This window comes from Chlorocebus sabaeus, chromosome 19, assembly GCF_047675955.1.
Source record: "Chlorocebus sabaeus isolate Y175 chromosome 19, mChlSab1.0.hap1, whole genome shotgun sequence".
NCBI classification, from domain to species: domain Eukaryota; kingdom Metazoa; phylum Chordata; class Mammalia; order Primates; family Cercopithecidae; genus Chlorocebus; species Chlorocebus sabaeus.
In genome coordinates this window covers 10,078,740-10,100,372 of record NC_132922.1, presented here as the reverse complement: position 1 = coordinate 10,100,372, position 21,633 = coordinate 10,078,740, and the positions used below count along the sequence as shown (strand labels likewise).

The window sequence follows — 21,633 nt, the reverse complement described above, 5'->3', positions numbered from 1 at the left end:
TAAGCAGAATATCAAATAAAAAAATGGGGGCCAGCACAATGGTTCATGCCTATAATCCCAGCACTTTGGAAGGCCAAGGCAGGAGGATCGCTTTAGTCCAGGACTTTGAGACAAGCCTGGAAAACATGGTGAGACCCCATCTTCAGAAAAAAAAAAAAATTAATTAGCTGGACAAGGTGGTGTATGCCTGTAGTCTCAGTTACTTGGGTGGCTGAGGCAGGAGGACTGCTTGTGCCTAGGAGGTCGAGGCTATAGAGACCCATGTTGCACCACAGTACTCCAGCATGGGTGACAGAGGGAGATCCTGTCTCAAAAAAAGAAAAGAAAAGAAAAAAAAATGGATAAGGAATACTCTGGCATACCAACTAACTGCTTTATTGCTTTATTAACACTGTTTTAAATCAAGAGACCACATATATTAGAATGCTGTTTGACTAGATGTGAAGAGAACCCCAGCACTCACCCTCAGAATTGACTGTACCGTCTGCATTGGATAGGTGAGCGTGGTGGCAATCGCTTTGGCTACTGCACCAATGATGAACACATCCAAGGAAGAAAGCTGGAAAGCAAAGAAAGAATAAACCATATCAATCAAGTCAACAAGAAGGTGTCAGAATTATTTTACTGCTTTCAAAATCAGGGATTACCTTCATCCGTTTCTTTAAAAGCTGCCGTTTTAAACCTTCATAGAACATGAACTGGATGGCAGGATTGAAGACCAACAGCAATGAGGGAAATGTGCCATTCCATAAAGCCGAGATTCCTTCATCTCGAATGATCTGATGAAAAGCATCTAAACAAGAAATCAGGGACTTTTGAAAAGCATGATGACAACCCCCTAACTAGAGAAGACAACGTGAATTCCGTTCAAATGTACCCAGAACACAAACCATACTGGTTCTATAAAGATTTCCTTCTGGCAGCTGGGTACAATGGCTCATGCCTGTAGTCCCAGCACTTTGGGAGGCTGAGGCGGGTGGATCACGAGGTCAGGAGTTCGAGACCAGCCTGGCCAGCATGGTGAAACCCTGTCTCTACTAAAAATACAAAAATCAGCTAGGTGTGGTGGCACGCGCCTGTAATCCCAGCTACTTGGGAGGCTGAGGCAGGAGAATTCCTTGAACCCACGAGGCAGAGGTTGCAGTGAGCCAAGATTGTACCACTGCACTCCAGCCTGGGTGACAGAGCAAGACTCCGTTTCAAAAAAAAAAAAAAAAAACAAAACAAGATGTATTTCTTGCAATGATAGTTTGGGGGCAAGTTTATCAGTTAATTACTTTTTGATAATCAGACACTGACAGTCACCAAGTTATTGAGAGACCAACTTCAATCACAGGCAACTGTTCCTGATGATCCGGAGTTAGAACGTCCAATTCTCCTAAGTCATTATCAGCATCACTGGGAATTCTGGATTACACAAAACTGTGAACTGAGCCCACATCTTTCACAAAAAAGTCCAGTACAAGAAAAGATAAGATCGTTTCCTGGAGTTTATTATACAGGATTTGACTTTTAAAAACCACTATTTCACTACAAAGATTGATGTATGGGAAAGGAGAACCTGGCAGTGTCATACTATTGAAAGGCAGAAGCTCAAAGATACCAGATACCAATCTGGTGTTTATCCACAGACAACACTAGAATAAAAAAGTATAGATTATTCTTCAAAAATATTCATCCCCTCCCACTGATACTCCTTGGGAGCAGCATACTTCTCTACCCCTGGTCTTGGGCTTGGCTATGTGATGTGCTTTGGCCACTGGGATGTCAGCAGACAAGGTGCCAACAGGGTTGAAAGGTGTTTATACTGTTGGGTGTGTCCTCTTGACCTTTTGCCATCGCAATGAGAAGAATATGCTCATGCTGGTCCCAGAAAGAGAGACATGTGAACTGAGACTATTAGGCTAGGCTCAGCCTAGATGAGCCAAATCCACGTCAATCCACAGACACATGTGTTAAAAAAAAATGTTATTGATGAATGCCGAGATTTGAGGTTGTCTGTTATATAGCTATTTTTTTTTTAAACTATACTTTAAGTTCCAGAGCACATGTGCACAACATGCAGGTTACATATAGATACATGTGCCATATTGGCATGCTGCACCCATTAACTCGTCATTTACATTAGGTAAAAGCAATGGAAACAAAAGCCAAAATAGACAAATGGTAAAGAGCTTCTGCACAGCAACAGAATCTACCATCAGCGGGAACAGGCAACCTACAGAATGGGAGAAAGTTTTTGCAATCTACCCATGTGACAAAGGGCTAATATCCAGAATCTACAGAGAACTTAAACAAATTTACAAGAAAAAAATCAAACAACCCCATCAAAAAGCGGGCAAAGGATAACGTTATGTAGCTTTATGTGGCAACATATTCCAGATACAAAGAAGAAAGAAAACCCTGAAATAGGAATTCCACGAAGAGATACTTACCAATGATACCTTTGTAGTTCGTTGGTACAATGTCTTCATTCCTGAATTTTGCCCCTTGTAGCTTCAGTCTGGTGTTTACCACCCAGAGTGGAGTTGTTAGCAACACGTTAACTACTCCTTTAACAAGAAAGATGGAGAGAAAAAGGGAAAGCAAAATGTCAGCTTTTAAGCTTTGCTGTTTTAAAGCTACATACTAATATTTCATTTATCTCTGTCACTGACCTCTTAGGAGACCTAAGGTAAGGTGTCTCTTTGTGCCAGGGTACAACACAAGCCACTACTGTTAGAAGCGATTTGGAAGCTTTGCTGATAGCAAAAATGACTGGCAGAAGCACCTCTCCAGACGAAGAGCAACAAGTTCCCTCATTTGTACAATAGGCAATCTATATGTCAACTTACATACCATTCAAAGTAGCAATTGCAATATAGTCATGGCTTTAAATATAATTTTAACATAACAGCTTTAGAGATGGGAGTGGCTTATAGCTAACATGCTAAGTCCATAACAATATCAGATAAAACACACAATTTACAACTCTTACTTAAGTAGCTCACATGATTTGAAGTGAGTATGGATCTGGTACAATGAGTGACAGGGGTGGGACAGGAAGTGGTGACATTTAAAAATGCCCTCACAGAGACAGCTCACTGAAGAGTTCCTCATTGCTTAGAGAATTAGGATAGGCAGGCAGCAAGCATCAGTTAAGTGTCACAAAACACCTGAAACAGCTTCACAAGCATCATGATCCTTACAAGCTTAAAGATGGGGATCTTGGCCCCCCAAGGTTGCCTCAGAGTAGAACAATACAATGAGCCAGGTGCTTCTTTTTTGAAAACACATGATCCCAATTTAACACCATCTTGAGATATTAAAATATTCCTCACCAGTCCTGAAATGATTAAAAAAAAAAATACCAGATAGAATTGTAACAACGTGCCTGACACATAGTATAGACTTTATAAATAAATAGTTGTTAAATAAATAGTGGAACAAATGAAGCAATGAACAAACTCAGTAAAAAAGTACACATCCAGCTCTCTGGCTCTATTCAAGATCTGAAGAACCAAGAGAAAAAATACTAAGGAAGAGAGAAGTCTTCTACTAAAATTCATTTAAAGACAATTGAAGAAATAAAGTTTTGATTTAAGAATCTCAAAATATTATATATAGCAAATACAGTCTAACCAAGGATAAACTTGACAAAACAGCCAAGAGATTCAAATTCAATGCTTTCATTGGATGCATACAGTTGTTAAAGATATTTTGCTGCCTGTCTCTAAGGAGCATTATGAGAGCACGTTTCTCAAAATAAAAGACATCACCTAATAATTTTATCAGTCATATTTGTTATATTTTTATAGATTCACAGAACATTAAGAAGTCATCTTTAGTTATAACTTAAAATATTCATACATTGTCTAATACATACATAATCTAAAAAACCCTTAGTTACAGAGTCTTGCTAGTCTCATTTTTTCAAAAGCACCCATGCCCCAGAGGCCATTATAGAAGGATATTAACACATTCCTATTTGCCTAGATTTTAGAACATATTCCTATTCAATGCAATGCACACTTCACTTCACACAGAAAAACTAACAGTCAGAAAAACCAGACTAGAAAGTGCTATTGAGCAGTCTACTACATTTGTTTTAAGAGAAAAGGAGGACAGGAGAGCTCAGGAGCAGAGATCACAAGCTTCCACAGATACGGTAGAAAGGCAAAGTGCACCCACCTTTCTAAACAAGTGAAATATGCTGTTAAATAAATTCTTTAGAAATCAAAATTTTCTTCATTTAAGAGGTAGGCACATACAAAAACACTTAGGGGGCAATGCAACTAAGATAAAGATCTAACCATTCTTTAAAATTCTACTTTCACACCCAGTGTGGTGGCTCATGCCTGTAATCTCAGCACTTTGAGAGGCCGATGTGGGAGGATCACTTGAGCCCAGGAGTTCAATAGCAGCCACAGAGGGAGACTCCATCTCTAAAAAAAATATTAAAAATTAGCCAGGCATGGTGGCACACTCCTGTGGTTCCAGCTACTCAAGAGGCTGAAGTGGGAAGATCGCCTCAGCCAGGAGGTTGAGGCTGCAGTGAGCTGTGATCGTGCCACTGCACTCCAGAGCCCGGGCAACAGAGTGAGACCTTTTCTTATTAAAAAACAACAACAACAACAAAACTGCTTTCCTATCTCCATTATTAACACAAGCAGAAAAGCTAAAAGGATTCTTCTAAAGGACAACCTCAAGTACAAAAATGAACTACATTACTTACATAACGGATTATAAAGTCCTTGTAAGAACATTTGGTATTTCAAAGCTTTTTATCTAAGAAGTTCAAGTACTTTTTTCACCCTCTAAGTCAAAATAAATGGAGGAGTACTTTTTAACCACTATAATTTTATGAGTTCTGAGAGAAGCTACTCAAAATACTTGGGAATCCAAAACTTTACTAAAACTTGCAACCTGTATCATCAAGCAAAGGTCAGCATTCCACTGAGAGAAGCATGCCACAAACCATTCGTGAGTACCAACTCCTGACAGGCCCAAAGGACAAAGAAAATTGTCTGCTTTTTTATAAGCCCATGTAACTCTTCTGCCAGTTCCGGCCAGGTGCAGCGGCTCCCGCCTGGAATCCCAGCACTTTGGGAAGCCGAGGTGGGTGGATCACTTGAGGTTAGGAGTTCAAGACCAGCCTGGCCAACATGGTGAAACCCCTTCTCTACTAAAAATACAAAAATTAGCAGGGCATGGTGGCGGGTGCCTGTAATCTCGGCTACTCGGGAGGCTGAGGCAGGAGAATCGTTTGAACCCGGGTGGCGGAGGTTGCAGTGAGCCGAGATTGCGCCACTGCACTCCAGCCTGGGTGACAGTGTGAGACTCCATCTCAAAAACAAACAAACAAACAAACAAAAAAGAAAAATCTTCCGCCAGTTCCAAGCTGTGGGTGCTACTTCAGTCTAAAGTGGGCATACAAATTAATACTTTACCTACCAAAGGGCAGAAGACTGTTTTTTTTCCTAATTCTAATGTCTATAATTCTATTTTCTTTCTTTCTTTTATGTAACAAATCATTTACAAGAAAGAATAAACCAAAATTAAGAGATGAAGAACAGTAATTGTTCTTACTGTTCTTCAAGGAACAGTAGAACCTAATCAAGGAACAATTAGAACAGTAGAACAGTAGAATCTAATCAAGGAACAATTAGAACACAGCTATTTACTCCTGAAATCTTGATAGTTTTATCAGCAGTGAGTCTCCTTTGTTATGGAGAGAAAACACAAGTGAAGTATGCTAATTGGGTATGCACTCCCGGGAAATACGTGCAACGACCATGGATATAAGAAAATGGCAAAACAAAGGCACAAATCTAACAAATCTCACTTGACTCCGTAGGAAGGAATGAAGCTTTACACACAACAGGAACAAACCTGTCTTGCCAGATTTAAGGCCAGAGGGCAAGAAATGCATTTTTAACTATCACAACAATAATACTTTTGGCATTCAGTAAGAGTTTATTGGTAAAAATTCCAATTTCATAAAAATGCGTGTCTCTTCACTTATCTGTTAAGGTTCTGTTCCCAAATTATTCCCCAGGATATTAAGCTTTATAGGCTGGTTTTTCTGGGAAAATACAACAAATAATAAATTTCTAAGTTTCAAGAAGAATTTGAAGAACAACAATGCTGTTCCTAGTTCTCCTTAGAGATGATACAACTCATTTCTGCAGTGATTATAATACAGCAGGAAGAGAGAAAGCTGTTATAATTATTATAAAAATATGTACATATTAAGACATAAAAACTTGTTATGAAGAGAAGTTTAAAACTCACAAAAGTAATTTTCAAGGAACTCCCAACCTTCAGAAAAAGAGAAGACCTACAATCAGAGAATCTCACAATTACAAAGGATTGTAAAATTCTTTAACCCAGAGTCTCCCAACTGTGACACTACCGATATTTTGAGGTGGAAAATTATGTGTTGTGTGTGCATGTGGGCTCTTGTGTAAGACGTTTAGCAGTCTCCCTGGCCTCTACCCACTAAATGCCACATTTGACCCTGTGGGTCAAAATCAGCCTCAATTTTGCTCATTGAGGCTAATCAGCAAAACCACTAATCTAATACAATCACCAAGTGATTATTCAGTTTATTCTTTACAACTTCAAAACACAGGAATTCACTTTCACACCTGTTGTATTCTATTAGCTGTTACAATTATTTATTTTATTTTGTTTTGTTTTTTTGAGACATGGTCTTGTTGCAGTGTCTCCTACTCCTGGGCTCAAGCGATCCTCCCTCCTTAGCCTCCCAAGTGGCTGGGACTACAGGCACACGTCAGCTAATTTATTTTTAACCTTTTTACCACTCCCAGCACTGAAGTTAAAATATGTAGATACAGCTTTAACTTAACACCACACTATCTAAAATGGTACCTCTTTTTTTTTTTTTTTTTTGAGGCGGAGTCTTGCTCTGTCGCCCAGGCTGGAGTGCAGTGGCACTATCTCGGCTCACTGCAAGCTCCGCCTCCTGGGTTCACACCATTCTCCTGCCTCAGCCTCCCGAGTAGCTGGGACTACAGGCGCCTGCCACCACGCCTGGCTAATTTTTTTATATTTTTAGTAGAGATGGGGTTTCACCGTGTTAGCCAGGATGGTCTTGATCTCCTGACCTCGTGATCCACCCATCTCGGCCTCCCAAAGTGCTGGGATTACAGGCTTGAGCCACCGCGCCCGGCCCTCTTTTTTTCTTTCTTTCTTTTTTTTTTTTTTTTTTTGGAGATGGAGTCTCGCTCCATCTCCCAGGCTGAAGTGCAGTGGCGCGATCTCTGCTCACTGCAACCTCTGCCTCCTGGGTTCAAGTGATTCTCCTACCTCAGCCTCCCAAGTAGCTGGGATTACAGGTGCGTGCTGCCATTCCCAACTAATTTTTATATTTTTGGTAGAGAGGGGGTTTTGTCATGTTGGCCCGGCTGGTCTGAAACTCCTGACCTCAGGTAATCCACCTGCCTCGGCCTCCCAAAGTGTTGGGATTACAGGTACGAGCCATCGCGCCCGGCCAGTGGTACCTCTTTCTAACCCTCAGTACTCTACCCCCTCTTTGCTTAAATTTTGTCTGTAACCGTATCCTCTAACACACTATGTATTTTCCTTGTTTATTGTCTATCTTATTAGATTGTAAGCTTCATGAGGACAGAGATTTTCATTTTTTGTTTACTGGCATATCCTTAGCATCTAGAACTATATTTAGCACATACTAGACACCCAATATATATTTGATGAACAAACCATGATGAATAAATGGCTTGTGGGAGAGGGTATATACTTTTTCTTCATTGTCCAAGGGAACTAGGCCAGGATCACAATATATTTACTTATCCTAAAGTATACAAAACATCATTTTGGAATTGCTAACTCATACCTTTGCGGGGTGGGGGGAGAAAACATATGTACTAAGTTTCATCTTTGTTTCTAGTTGCTTTAAGAAGGTAGATTTAATATCAGTACAATATATATTATTTTTATTTTTTAAAATAAATACTCAGCTGGGTGCAGTGGCTCATACCTGTAATCCCAGCACTTTGGAAGGTCGACGCAAGAGAATTGCTTGAGGCCAGGGGTTTGAAACCAGCCTGGGCAACACAGTAAGACCCCCATTTCTACAAAAAATAAAAAAAAAATTAGCTGGGTGTGGTGGCATACCTGTAGTCCTAGCTACTTGGGAGGCCGAGGCAGGGGGATCTCTGAAGCCCAGGAGTTGGAGGCTGCAGCAAACTGCACCATTGCACTCCAGCACCTGGATGACAGAGCAAGACCCTGTCTCAACAACAGCAACAAAAAAAAAAAAAAAAAAAAGGAAAAAAAATAACCTTGAAGGTTTCTCAGTATATAGTGAAGTATAACCTACTTGGATCTTGTGCCAATCATAGAGTTTCAGTTAATCGCAGGCAGCCAACTGTTCAATTAAGGTAAACAAGTGGTAACTAATCTGGCTGTCTTTAAACCTCACTTCTGACTTCTATATGTCACTTTCCTGTTTCTGTCCATAAATATTCTACCATGTGACAGCTCCAGGGTCACTCTGACCTTCTGGTTCTGAGGGCTGCCCAATTTGTGAATTATTCTTTTTTTTTTTTTTTTTTTTGAGACGGAGTCTCGCTCTGTCGCCCAGGCTGGAGTGCAGTGGCCGGATCTCAGCTCACTGCAAGCTCCGCCTCCCGGGTTTACGCCATTCTCCTGCCTCAGCCTCCCGAGTAGCTGGGACTACAGGCGCCCACCACCTCGCCCGGCTAGTTTTTTTTGTATTTTTTAGTAGAGACGGGGTTTCACCGTGTTAGCCAGGATGGTCTCGATCTCCTGACCTCGTGATCCGCCCGTCTCGGCCTCCCAAAGTGCTGGGATTACAGACTTGAGCCACCGCGCCCGGCCCCTAATTATTCTTTGCTTGATCAAATTCTGTAAGGCCAGGCATGGTGGCTCACGCCTATAATACCTTTGGGAGGCTGATGCGGGTGGATCACCTGAGGTTGGGAGTTTGAGATCAGCCTGGCCAATACAGTGAAACCCCGTCTCTACTAAAAATACAAAAAATTTCATTTTTTGGGCATGATGGCATGCGCCTGTAGTCCCAGCTACTTGGGAGGCTGAGACAGGAAAATCGCTTGAACCTGGGAGGCGGAGGTTGCAGTGAGCTGAGATCGTGCCAGTGCACCACTGCACTCCAGCCTGGGCGACAGGGTGAGACTCTTTCTCAAACAAAAACAAAAACAAAAACAAACTCTGTTAAACATAATTTGTCTAAAGTTTATCATTTAACAGTGGCCATTTAGGGAAAAACCTAAAAGGAGGTGAAGGAGTTAATCACATGGTTACCAGGCAGAGGTCACAGTAGGCACACAGGCAGACACATGCCAGGAGTGTTCAAGAAGGAGAAAAGAGGTCAGGGTGGCTGCAGCCGTGAAGTAAAGAGAATAGGACGGCCAGGTTAAACAGGCTTTGCAGGACAAGGTAAGGGCTTTGGCTTTTCCTCTTAGTGAGATGGGAAGCAACTGGACGGCTCTCAACAGAGAAATGACATGATCTCATTCACTTTTTAAAAATTTTTTCTAAGAGACAGGCGCTCACTCTGAACGACTCCTGAATAGCTAGGACTACAAGTGCATGCTACCATGCCCAGCTAATTGTTTTTTTTTTTTTTTTTTTTTTTTGTAGAAATGAGGTCTTGCTATGTTGCCCAGGCTGTCTCAAACTCCTGGCCTCAAGTGATTCTCTCACCTTAGTCTCCCAAACTGCTGGGATTATGGACATGAGCCACCACACTCAGCCCTCATTAATGTTTTAACGTGATCACACTGGCTGCCATGCTGAACACAGACTGAAGGGGACTAAGGAGGAAGTGAGAGATCAGTTAGGAGACTCTGACTGGGTGCAGTGGCTCACGCCTGTGATCCCAGCACTGTGGGAGGCCGAGGCGGGCAGATCACTTGAGGTCAGGAGTCTGAGACCAGCCTGGTCAACATGGTGAAACTCTGTCTCTACTAAAAATACAAAAATTAGCCAGGCGTGGTGGTGTGCACCTGTAATTCCAGCTACTCAGGAGGCTGAGGCAGCAGAATCACTTGAGCCTGGGAGGCAGAGGTCACAGTGAGCCGAGATCAGGCCGCCACTGTGCTCCAGCCTGGGAGAGAGAGTGAGACTCTGTCTCAAAAAAATAAAATAGATAAAAACAAAACACTGAAATACTAGAAAACAGTGAATGAATAAATAATATGATTTTTCATCAGTGGTCATTCATTATTTTGCTTCTAGAAACCTGGAAGAAATTGTCTTGAGTTTCAAATGTTCTGGTAAATCTAGTCATTTCTTAGCTTCCTCAAAAATCACCTTGAATTGCTGAAATAAGTGACTCTAATGAATCAAAATTCTTTTCTGGTCTGAGGTAGCCAACAATGGCCACACACAGGATTTCCCCATAGAAATGCTCTTTGAAGGTATGCATGGTATGTGGTTCCATGGACTTCTTCGTATTTTCATAGTATGGGTTCCATTCTATGCTCACCACCATCTTCTGACCATCTCTACTTCCAACACTGGCCCAACCATAATAAATGCCACTGGATGTATCAGCTGGCAGATTATTTACCTTGCTCAGGAAAATTAGCTGTGGGGGGATGCCCAGCTGCTTGTAGCCACGGCCGAAGCCCCACACCACTTGGTCCTGGCAGTAGTAGGGTAGATGCCTCGTAATGCAGTCTGCTCGAGGCATGGGCTGTGGCCCGGTCCCTGCGTCCTAAGGAGCCGCCGTCCAAGCGGTGCCTGGACCCTGGACCAGCTGCAGGGTGGGAAGGGGTGTGAGTTCTGTCTGCCATGGGGGGGTGGTGGGGGGGCACCAGGGGCCAGGTGACACCGATGACACGCCACAGAGGATTCCTGATGTCGGCAACTCAGGAGCTGGGTCTCCCGACCATTTTAATTTTCTTTCCTTCTTCCCCCACCTTTTAAAGTATTTTATTTGTTTGTTTGTTTATTTATTTAGAGATGGAGTTTCCCTCTTGTTGCCCAGGCTGGAGTGCAGTGGCATGATCTTGGCTTACTGCAACCTCCACCTCCCAGGTTCAAGCAATTCTCCTGCCTCAGTCTCCCAAGTAGCTGGAATTACAGGCACCTGCTACCACACCTGGCTAATTTTTTGTATTTTCAGTAGAGATGGGGTTTCACCAGGTTGGCTAGGCTGTTCTCGAACTCCTGACCTCAGGTGATCCACCTGCCTCAGTCTCTCAAAGTGCTGGAATTACAGGCATGAGCCACCACGTCTGGTCCAAAATTTATTTTTTATAGAGACGGGATCTTGCTATGTTGCCCAGGCTGGTTTCAAACTCCTGGCTCAAATGAATCTCCTGCCTTGACCTCCCAAACTGCTGGGATTACAGGGGTGAGCCACCACACCTGGCCTTGGACCATTTTCTGACAAGACAACAGATGATGCTCACAGTCAACACAGACCCGTAGGCTCTCCTATGTGTCAACTGTAATCCTACCCTCTTCTCACACACTCAAGAAAACACTTCAGGCTGGGCGCAGTGTTAGATATGGGGGAGTCTGCTGTAATCCTAAATTGCGCAAAGAGCTAGAAAGGAGACAAACAGGACACAGAGAGTAACACAGGGGTGGTATATATCTGGTAGGTAATGGGATGGCAGACACAGGAAATAAACAGCTTTGGACAATTTAAAAAGCAAAAGATTTCAACATACAGTCCATAAATTAGAAGTTTCATGGAAAGTTATATGAGTTCATCCCTGTGAGTTATGATCTTTCAAATGCAAATACATATAAACTAATCTAAAGCGATTAAAATCAAGGTATTACAAATAACTGGTCTCAAGTATAGAAGATCCCACTAGATTGCCATTTGTTGTAATTTATGTAAAAAACAAGTCTTTTTCTGTACAGGAACTATTCTAATTTTTTTTCCCCAAGTGAACAAATCTCAAACTTGAGTTCTTTGAGTCGTGATACTCTTTGAAAACTACTCTCCTAGAAAGACTGCAAAACTGCAAAGTGGGTTCACGAGGAAGACCTCAAAGGGAAGATCAGACTAGTGCAATAGTCCAGGTGAGCAATGATAAGGCTTGATTTGGGGAAATGGATATGGATATGGAGAAGAGGAAATGGATCCAAGAGATACTGAGGAGATCAATGGTTCTGGACGGCGAAGCAGATGTGGAGTGGGTGAAGGCACGAAGAGCCTGTGATGACTCCTAGACTTCCATCCTGAGTTATTTATCCACAATTCAACCTCTCCCCACTTCTCTCTAAGCACATGGCTGGTTCTTCTGGCCACCAGCCTCCATCCTGAAGCTATCTAGGAGCCATCCAATAGTAACCTTATTAACCTAAACTCAGGGATAGTTAAAAGGGGCTCATTAGGAATAACAAAAGATACTGCCACTCAGGAAATTCTAATGGTTTTAGGAACTGTGCCAGGAACCAGGGACAAAGGCCACATATATTTTTTATTATACCACATACAGAAATCCTATAACTTTAAAGCAGAAAAATCTAATAACCCAATTAAAAAATTGACAAAGAACCAGAACAGACTTTTCTGCAAAGATAATATACAAATGGCCAACAAACATATGAAAAGATGTTCAACATCACTAATCATCAGAGAAATGCAAATCAAAGCCACAGTGAGATATCACCTCATACCCATTAGGATGGCTACTATCATAAAACAGAAAATAAGTGTTAGCAAGGATGCGGAAAAATGGGAACCTCTGTGTACCGTTGGTGGGATTATAAATGTTACAGTGTTATGGAAAACAGTATGGAGGTTCCCGAGAAAACTGAACAGAATTCCAAATGATCCAGCAATCCCATTTCTGGGTATATACCCAAAAGAATGGAAAGCAGGCTCTCAAATAGATAGCTACACACTCATTTTCATAGCACTACTCACAATAGTGAAAAGATGGAAGCAACTTAAGTGCCCATTAACAGATGAATGGATAAATAGAATGTGATATACACATATAATGGATTCAGTCATAAAAAAGTAAGGAAGTCATAGTACACGCTATATGGCATGGATGAAAGTCAAAGACATTATACTAAGTGAAATAAGCCAGTCACAAGAAAAACAAGTAGTATATGATTCGACCGGTATCAAGTATCTAAAGTAGTCAAATTCTTAGAAACTGAAAGTAGAATGGTGGTTACTAGGGGCTGAGGGAGAGGGAAAAGGGGAGTTTAATGAGAATAGAATCAGGTCTGCAATATGCAAAAGTACTGGAGATTTATTTCACAACATTGTGAACATATTTAACACTACTGATCTTACACTTAATATTATTAACATGGTAAATTTTATGTCACATGTTTTTTAACACAATTAAAAAAAAAAAACCAAGTTGGAAAACTGGCTATATTCTTTGTAAGCATTACTTTGGGCTAAATAACCTCTTAGAGTATATAAAACCACAAGGTAAATATAAAAACATTTTATACCCAGAAAACCTTGTTACCTGCAACAAACCCAACTACCAGATCTTTTCCAGTGGTAGAACGTTGACCTTTGACCCAGACTGCTTTGAGGCTATTAAAAGTGTAGAAATAGACAAAATTGGAGCAGCAGAGACTGGAAATCACTGGAAACCACCCTCGATATGGTGCCAGGCTAGTGGGAAAAAACACAATAAGCAAAGTAAAGGTCATGGACAAATTAGAAATTGGCAGAGAAATCCTGGGAAAGGCTGACCAGCACTCACATGGTCTCAAGCTTCACTCCTACAAGAATACAAGCGACTCCAAACTGTACACACACCTCACATTCTAAAGGATGTCCAAATCAAGGAATCTATTCTAGCACTAATGATACCAAAGAAACAACACAAAGTCTGACGATTTATTAATTCCCTCCCTTAATTTTCTTTAGTAACGTTGGTATATAAAATTAGAGACAACTTCCTTATGGCTGTTAGTTAACAGAGTACCACTCATGTTTTATGACAGGGCAAGAACAGTTAAAATGAAGTAGTTATAGAAAATAAGTACCAGAAAAAAAAAAAAAAAGATGGAATTCATAAGGGCACAGGAGCTCACAGGATTTGGCTACAGGCCAAATCTGGGGCAATTTGAATACCAAAATAATTAAGTAATCAATTGTAAATCACTGAAAAATAGACATTTCTGAGTCTATACCAATAATAAGTAGATAAATAAATGAAGGAGAAGGGGAAGTCCTGCTTATAGCAGAATGCCAACACTGGTAAAATTGCCACTGTGGAGGCAATGCTGGAGTTGGAAAGTTGTCATTTTGCAACTTCGTGGTAAATTTAGCGGATAAATGTTGACAAGGTGCAGGATATTTGTATTGTTTTAAAGTATCTCCACACAGACTGCTTACAGTTGCAAGAGAAGAAAAAAGTAATCGCACAGTGGCCAAATCAAATTTAAGAAATCATAATTAGCCAACCAAGGGCAGGCAGACAATATGTGAGTCAAGATGTGATACCTTGAGGACACAATATCACCTGTGCATTATTCAGGCCAAGAATGTACAACCTCAATGGAATCATGAGGAAATGTGAGGTAAACTTAAAATGAGAAACATTCTTTTTTTTTTTTTGAGACTGAATTTCACTCTTGTTGCCCAGGCTGGCATACAATGGCGTGATCTAGGCTCACTGCAACCTCCACCTCCTAGGTTCAAGTGATTCTCCTGCCTTAGCCTCCACAGTAGCTGGGATTATAGGCATGCACTACCATGCCCAGCTAATTTTGTATTTTTAGTAGAGATGGGGTTTATCCATGTTGGTCAGGCTGTCTCTAACTCCTGACCTCAGGTGATTCGCCTGCCTTGGCCTCCCAAAACGCTAGGATTACAGGCGGACTGTATTCTTTAAAAGTGTCAACATCATGGGGCTAAAGGCTTTGATGTATGTAACTTACTCTCAAATAATTCAGAGAAAATTTGTGTGTGGTGTCAGTAAGAAGGAGAAAAGAGAGGTGGGAGAGAGAGAGCATGAGCAAAAATGGTAAAACAAACAGGAAAAGATGTTAACAGATGAATATGGGTAAAGCATATACTTGTCTTCTTTGTACTAAGTTTAGTTTTGCAAATTTTTGTAAATTTAAAATTATTTCCAATAAAAAGCTAAAAAAAAGAAGTACATCATCTGTCTTAATGCACCTGACAGGAATGAACTAAACAACTATTATATTTTTTTCAGTTTACTGTATATAAAACAATACATTTTAGTTTCATGGAAGACTCCATGATCAAGAATCAAATGGCTTAAGATAAATATTGTACAAAAATAAATAAATAAAAAGAATCAAATGCCTTACTACAGATCTTTAAGAAACTGAAAACAATTATGTACTTATAAATCAGGCAATTATAAATTTACAACATTATAGTGCTATAAGAATAGATAGAAAGTAAGCATAACTCTACTGGAGGCACAGGAATCTCCTAATAAGTTGCTTTGTTTAACGAAGGTGAAATGAGTTAGTACTCACAGTCCTTCTTCTTTAATGATCTCCAGGAGCACCATGTGTGTAGTTTTGGATTTTCTTTTCTCATCAACTACAAGACCAAACAATGCATGTTTATTTTATTTATTAATTAAATTATTATTATTATTATTTTTTTGAGACAGAGTCTCACTCTGACACCCAGGTTGGAGTGCAGTGGCGTGATCTCAGCTCACTGCAACCTCCACCTCCTGGGTCCAAGCGATTCTCCTGTCACAGCCTCCCAAGTAGCTGGGATTACAGGTGCACACCACCATGCCCAGATAATTTTTGTATTTTAGTAGAGGTGGGGTTTCGCTATTTTGGTCAGGCTGGTCTTGAACTCCTGACCTCAGGTGATCTGCCCAACTCAGCCTCCCAAAGTGCTGGGATTACAGGCATGAGCCACTGTGCCCCGTCTATTTTTTAATACTTTTAGAGACGGAGTCTCACTATATTGCCCAGGGTGGTCTCAAACTCTGGGGCTCAAGGGATCCTCATGCCTTGGCCTCCTCAAAGTGCTGGGATTACAGGCATGAGCCACCACACCTGGCCTGTGTATGTTTAAACTAAATCCTTTGAGAATTATAATTGTCAGCATCAGCAAGTTTCACTAAAATGCCATTTACCTCACCTTTGAGCTCCCTAGGTTGCCCCAGAACTAAATGATCCGCCTGTGTGACCATGTGCTAAATTCCCACTGCAGATCCCTCGGCCTTCATCTGTTACTCATGAACCATAAAGCAATCTAATGTAATTCCTAATTTCCAAAGGAAAAGACATGACAGAAGCAATATCTTTTCTTTTTTTTTTTCTGAGATGGAGTCTTGCTCTGTCGCCCAGGCTGGAGTGCAGTGGCACAATCTTGGCTCACTGCAAGCTCCGCCTCCCGGGTTCATGCCATTCTCCTGCCTCAGCCTCCCAAGTAGCTGGGACTACAGGCGCCCGCCACCACACCTGGCTAATTTTTTGTATTTTTAGTAGAGACAAGGTTTCACTGTGTTAGCCAGGATGGTCTTGATCTCCTGACCTCATGATCTGTCTGCCTCAGCCTCCGAAAGTGCTGGGATTACAGGCGTGAGCCACCGCACCAAGCCTAATATATTTCTTGTATTTCATAAAGCTCTCTTGTTTTATTCAATTAATGTATATATTTTCTCATTTTAGCATCTTATAAAGCAGAGAGGAAATAAATTACTCTCTACCTTTTACAAGAGAGGCTATAGACACAAAAACTGGAAGGACAGATGTGGTCGGCAGCAAAGCCAGTATTAAAATTCAAGTTTCTTTTTTCTTTTTTTATTTTGAGACAGAGTCTCGCTTTGTCACCCAGGCTGGAGTGCAGTGGTGTGGTCTCGGCTCACTGCAACCTCTGCCTCCTGGGTTCAAGCAATTCTCCTGCCTTAGCCTCCTGAGTAGCTGGGATTACAGGCTCCTGCCACCATGCCCAGCTAATTTTTTTTTTTTTTTTTTAGTAGAGACGGGATTTTACCATACTGGCTAGGTTGGTCTCAAACTCCTGACCTTGTTATCCACTCGCCTCGGCCTCCCAAAGTGCTGGGATTACAGGCATCAGCCACCATGTCCAACCTAAAATTCAAGTTTCTTAAAGGGTTTTAGCCTTGTGTTCTGTCTCCTAACCTAAAAAATAAAAAGTCTCAAAAGGATGAGGACTGTGTTTTTCCTGGCATTCTCACTGAAAACAAAACTCACCTTAATTAACTTCAAATTTCCTACCCATACCTGAAAAGCAATTTTAGAACATAAAATATGCAAATTAACCAATTTCCTAAGAATTAAAATTGGTACCAGTATGGCTTGTGGGATGGCAAACTGGCAAACCCCTATAGAAGGCAATCTGAGGCCGGGCGCGGTGGCTTACACCTGTAATCCCAGCACTTTGGAAGGCCGAGGCGGGCGGATCACCTGAGGTCAGGCGTTCGAGACCAGCCTGGCCAATATGGCGAAACCCCGTCTTTACTAAAAATACAAAAATTAGCTGGATAGGGTGGCGCAAGGCTGTAATCCCAGTTACTCGGGACGCTGAGACAGGAGAATCACGTGAATCCAGGAGGCGGAGGTTGCAGTGAGTCGAGATTACGCCACTGCACTCCAACCTGGGCGACAGAGAGAGACTCTGTCTCAAAAAAAAAGAAGGCAATCTGGCAATAACCATCAAAGTTACAAACACAATTACCCTTCAATGCAGTAATCCTACCTCTGGGAATTTATCCCATAGAATTCACAGAAACAACGTGGCACAGGAACAAATCTATTCTTACATCATTTCTGTAATAACAAAAGGGTGGAAACAACCCAAGAATCTACAACGGGGAAGGGTGACAGATTATGGTGCATTCACACCATGCAACACTCCACGGCTGTAAGACACACGGAGACGCTCCCAATGCGCTGATTCGGAAGGCGTCTAAAACATATTGTTACGTGAAAAGTTCAAAGTATAGGACAGCATGTAAAGTATGCTGTTTGTGTAAAAAAGAGAGAAAATTAAGACTACATATTCTTATTCGCTTGGTATCCCATAAAGAAAGTCTGCAAGGCTACTCAAGAAACTGATAAACATGTTACCTGCAGTGAAGAGGGAAGGGAGACAGGGCAGACTCAGAGTGAGCATTTTCACTGCACTGTATACCTTTTTATATATTTTGCCTTTTGAATAATATAAAATTATTTATCCAAAAACTCTAAAATTAACAAAAAATAGTAGGCATGAAGGGTTTAACCTTTGAATTACTATTCGAAGCTAATCTTACTCATCTCTTCATGCAATTTCTGGCATAGGTTTACAATTTCAACTTAAACAAATCTGAGGAAAAAACAGGCAAGAATCACAGTGAGTTGCAGAGTCCCATGAAGCTGCAAAGGCAGATTAGGACTACATGCCTACATTAGCAATGGCATAGTATGTGGCTCCAGTATGTTCCTGTTCTGCCTCTTCTTTTGAGACCATCTAACTCCCTCAAAAAACTCTCCACTGTGTGCCTTAAAAAAGTCATATGGCTTCTTAGAAAAGGATTGTCAACAATTCAAAATTATTAATGCAAGCCCACTCAGGTTCTTAGATTAGAAAATGGCTGAGGCTATGACTCATCCAGGAATGACTCTGTTAATTAGGAAACATATCTTGTGGAAAGAAAAGGAAAATAAAACTTAAAAAAAAAAGGAAACAATGATGACCAGTATTTAAAGTCAATGTTGGATCTCTATAGTATCAGAAATCATAGATTAATTCAGAAATCACTAGACTGGGGTGGAGGCTAAGGTGAGCCAGGCCTGTATGCCCGGCCAGCCCTTCCTCTGCAGCCAACAAAAGCCCATGAGTTTTTCTTGCTGTGGCCACAGGGACATCTGATAAAGCCTTTGCCCCATGGGCACCTCTGGCTTTCCCGCCCTGACCTGGAACCTCCAAGAGGGCTGTACAGTAAGCACTGCCTCTGTACTCCGGGAGGAGCAGCGGTCCTGAGCGTCTTAGATCTGCATAGAAGGGGGCACTGCCCATTCTCATTTCCAGGCTAAAGCCACCCCAGAGTGTGGCTTCACAGGGTGTGTGGAGAAAACTGCAAGCAGCTCATCTAAGGAATGAGTCTGAAAGCTCCCCGCTTAGCTCTGATAGAAATACACCTGCTCTGGAAATTCAAAGGGGCTGTTGATGTGGCCTTGATCTTTGCCTGTCTTGTCATCAGTTGTCAGCAACAACTGGGCAAAAAGCTCTGGAAAAGGTCGGAGGCAAATTGAGTCCATAGAGCTACAGTCCACCCTTTACCCTGGGTGTTAGAGAACTCATCTCAGACAGACAAAGTAACATGGCCTGATGTGCACCATTGGTTCCTCGGAGGCTTTTCCCCATCTGCCTCTTTCAGATCATCGATGGGCAGAAGAAAGAGTGAAAGCTTCCTTCCCCACTGTAATCTGGAGCAGGAAGTCAAGGGGCCTCTAGAGTGGGAAAGGGGGTGGCAACCTTAGGCCCCAGTCTACCAGGTATCTATCTTCTCCCGCTTCTACAACTTATTTCAAACTTCTGGGATACAGTTTCAGCTGAAAAGCTTATTTTCTCAGCCAAAACTTGTTCCCCCTTAACTCTATCCCTGCTAAAAAAATAAAATCACACATACATTAAAAAAGAAAAAAAAAAAAAAGAGGCTGAGTGCGGTGGTTCATGTCTGTAATCCCAGCACTTTGGGAGGCCAAGGCAGGAGATCACCTGAGATCAGGAGTTCAAGACCAGTCTGGCCAATATGGTGAAACCCCATTTCTACTAAAAAAGAGGTTCCTGTAATCCCAGCTACTTGGGAGGCTGAGGCAGGAGAATCGCTTGAACCCCGGAGGCGAAGGTTGCGGTGAGCCAAAATCACGCCATTGCACTCCAGCCTGGGCTACAAAAGTAAATCTCCGTCTCAACAAAAAAAAAAGAAGAAGAAGAAGAAAAAAAGAAATTACTAGAGAAAACGTTTGCCTCCTGACACCAAATGAGTAAGAATATGATTTCTACAAAAGATAAATACTCACCCTGAAGTCGAAGTCTAGCTGTATCCAGGGGAAAAAACACTGTCATTGCTGTCACGCTTCCCTGAAAAGTTTGAAAAAGGCCATGACAGTATCACAAACATAGTAAGTCACAACTTCTTTTTTTTTGAGACAGGGTCTTGCTCTGTTGTCTAGGCTGGAGTGCAGTGGCGTGGGTGTGGTTTACAGCAGCCTCAAACTCTTGGGCTCAAGTGATCCTGCCTGCCACCTCAGCTTCTCAAGTAGTTGGGGTTACAAGCACATACCATCCAGGTGCACAGCACCATGTTTGGCTAATTTTTAAATTTTTCTGCAAAGATGGGGGTCTCACTTTGTTGCCCAGGCTGGGAGTCACAACTTTTTTTTTTTTTTTTTTGAGATGGAGTCTCGCTCTGTTGCCCAGGCTAGAGTGCAGTGGCGTGATCTCGGCTCACTGCAACCTCCGCCTCCCAGGTCCAAGTGATTCTCCTGCCTCAGCCTCCTGAGTAGCTGGGATTACAGGCGCCTGCCACCACGCCTGACTAATTTTTGTATTTTTAGTAGAGATGGGGTTTCACCATGTTGGTCAGGCTCGTCTCAAACTCCTGACCTCGTGATCTGTCCACCTCGGCCTCCTAAAGTGCTGAGATGACAGACGTGAGCCACTGTGCCTGGCTGGGAGTCACAACTTTTAAATGAACAAAAGTTTATTATTAGCAATGGATCAAATCAGATTTTCAGTGAACAAATGCACACAATATTTTAATCTATTAGGATTAGTAATGTTGAAGCTTCTACTATGCTTTAGTAGAAGTATTTAATTTTTCAGAAGAAAACTCCTGTTTCTCTCCTCTCAGACACTGAAAAAGAAAATGCATTTCCCTGCATATGACAAACTTAGGGGTTTGCAACCTAGGACACATGTCAAAGATAGCAAGCAAACGGATTTTTAACCTTCTACAGGTCAGTTTCTGCTATCATGAGCACTCCCTGATAACCCCCAAAACCAAAATACCCAGTAATTAAACAGAGACATACTTTTATTCTGTGCTTAATACATTCACCACAAAGTGAAAGGACATGTAAGAATCATATTGTCTTTGAAAGAGTGGTTTGCTTGTGTTTTAAATCAAATAGGAACAATCTCTTTGCTAACAATTCTTTAAGCTCATCCAGGATAACACAATGACACAAATTATCAATGAAAAAAACAAGCAAACAACAGTCTTTCCACTCAGAAGGTCACATATAAAAACCACAAGCATATATTTAGGGATGAAACCTATATGCATGAAACTTCCATTTTGGCTTATGGTTCTCAACCCAGATGCATACCCACTGGTATAGCAAGTTTCAGACTGCTGATCTAATAATGGTTACAAAAAAAAATAACTAATGAATTAGTTATTTATTTTAGAGACAGGGTCTTGCTATGTCATCTAGGCTGCAGTGCAGTGGCGAGATCACAGTTCGCTGTAACCTTGAACACCTGGGCTCAAGCAATTTTCCTGCCTCAGTATTCCAAGTATTTAGGACCACAGATGTGTGTCACCACACCCAGCTCATTTTATTTTTTCTAGAGACAGTCTCACTATATTTGCCCAGGCTGACCTCAAACTCCTGGCCTCAAGTGATTCTCTGGCCTCAGCTTCCCAAAGTGTGGGAGTACCA

The 21,633-nt window shown here is 41.6% G+C and overlaps 1 protein-coding gene and 1 pseudogene across 3 annotated transcripts in view; both read right to left on the bottom strand.

The window, feature by feature from the left end:
- Positions 1–21,633, bottom strand: part of SLC25A17 (solute carrier family 25 member 17) — a 49,001-nt gene that overhangs the window by 7,462 nt on the left and 19,906 nt on the right. For 2 of the 3 annotated variants that reach the window (XM_038007386.2, XM_038007387.2), the window contains 6 exons: positions 19,987–20,047; positions 15,466–15,532; positions 13,467–13,618; positions 2,436–2,552; positions 648–793; positions 464–559 (listed from right to left, as the gene is read on the bottom strand). In XM_038007386.2, coding sequence (XP_037863314.2) covers positions 464–559; positions 648–793; positions 2,436–2,552; positions 13,467–13,618; positions 15,466–15,532; positions 19,987–20,047 — 639 coding nt within the window. The remainder of the gene's footprint in view (positions 1–463; positions 560–647; positions 794–2,435; positions 2,553–13,466; positions 13,619–15,465; positions 15,533–19,986; positions 20,048–21,633) is intronic. The other variant, XM_073006689.1, reaches the window with a different exon arrangement.
- LOC103223361 (riboflavin kinase pseudogene) lies at positions 10,113–10,791 on the bottom strand (annotated as a pseudogene).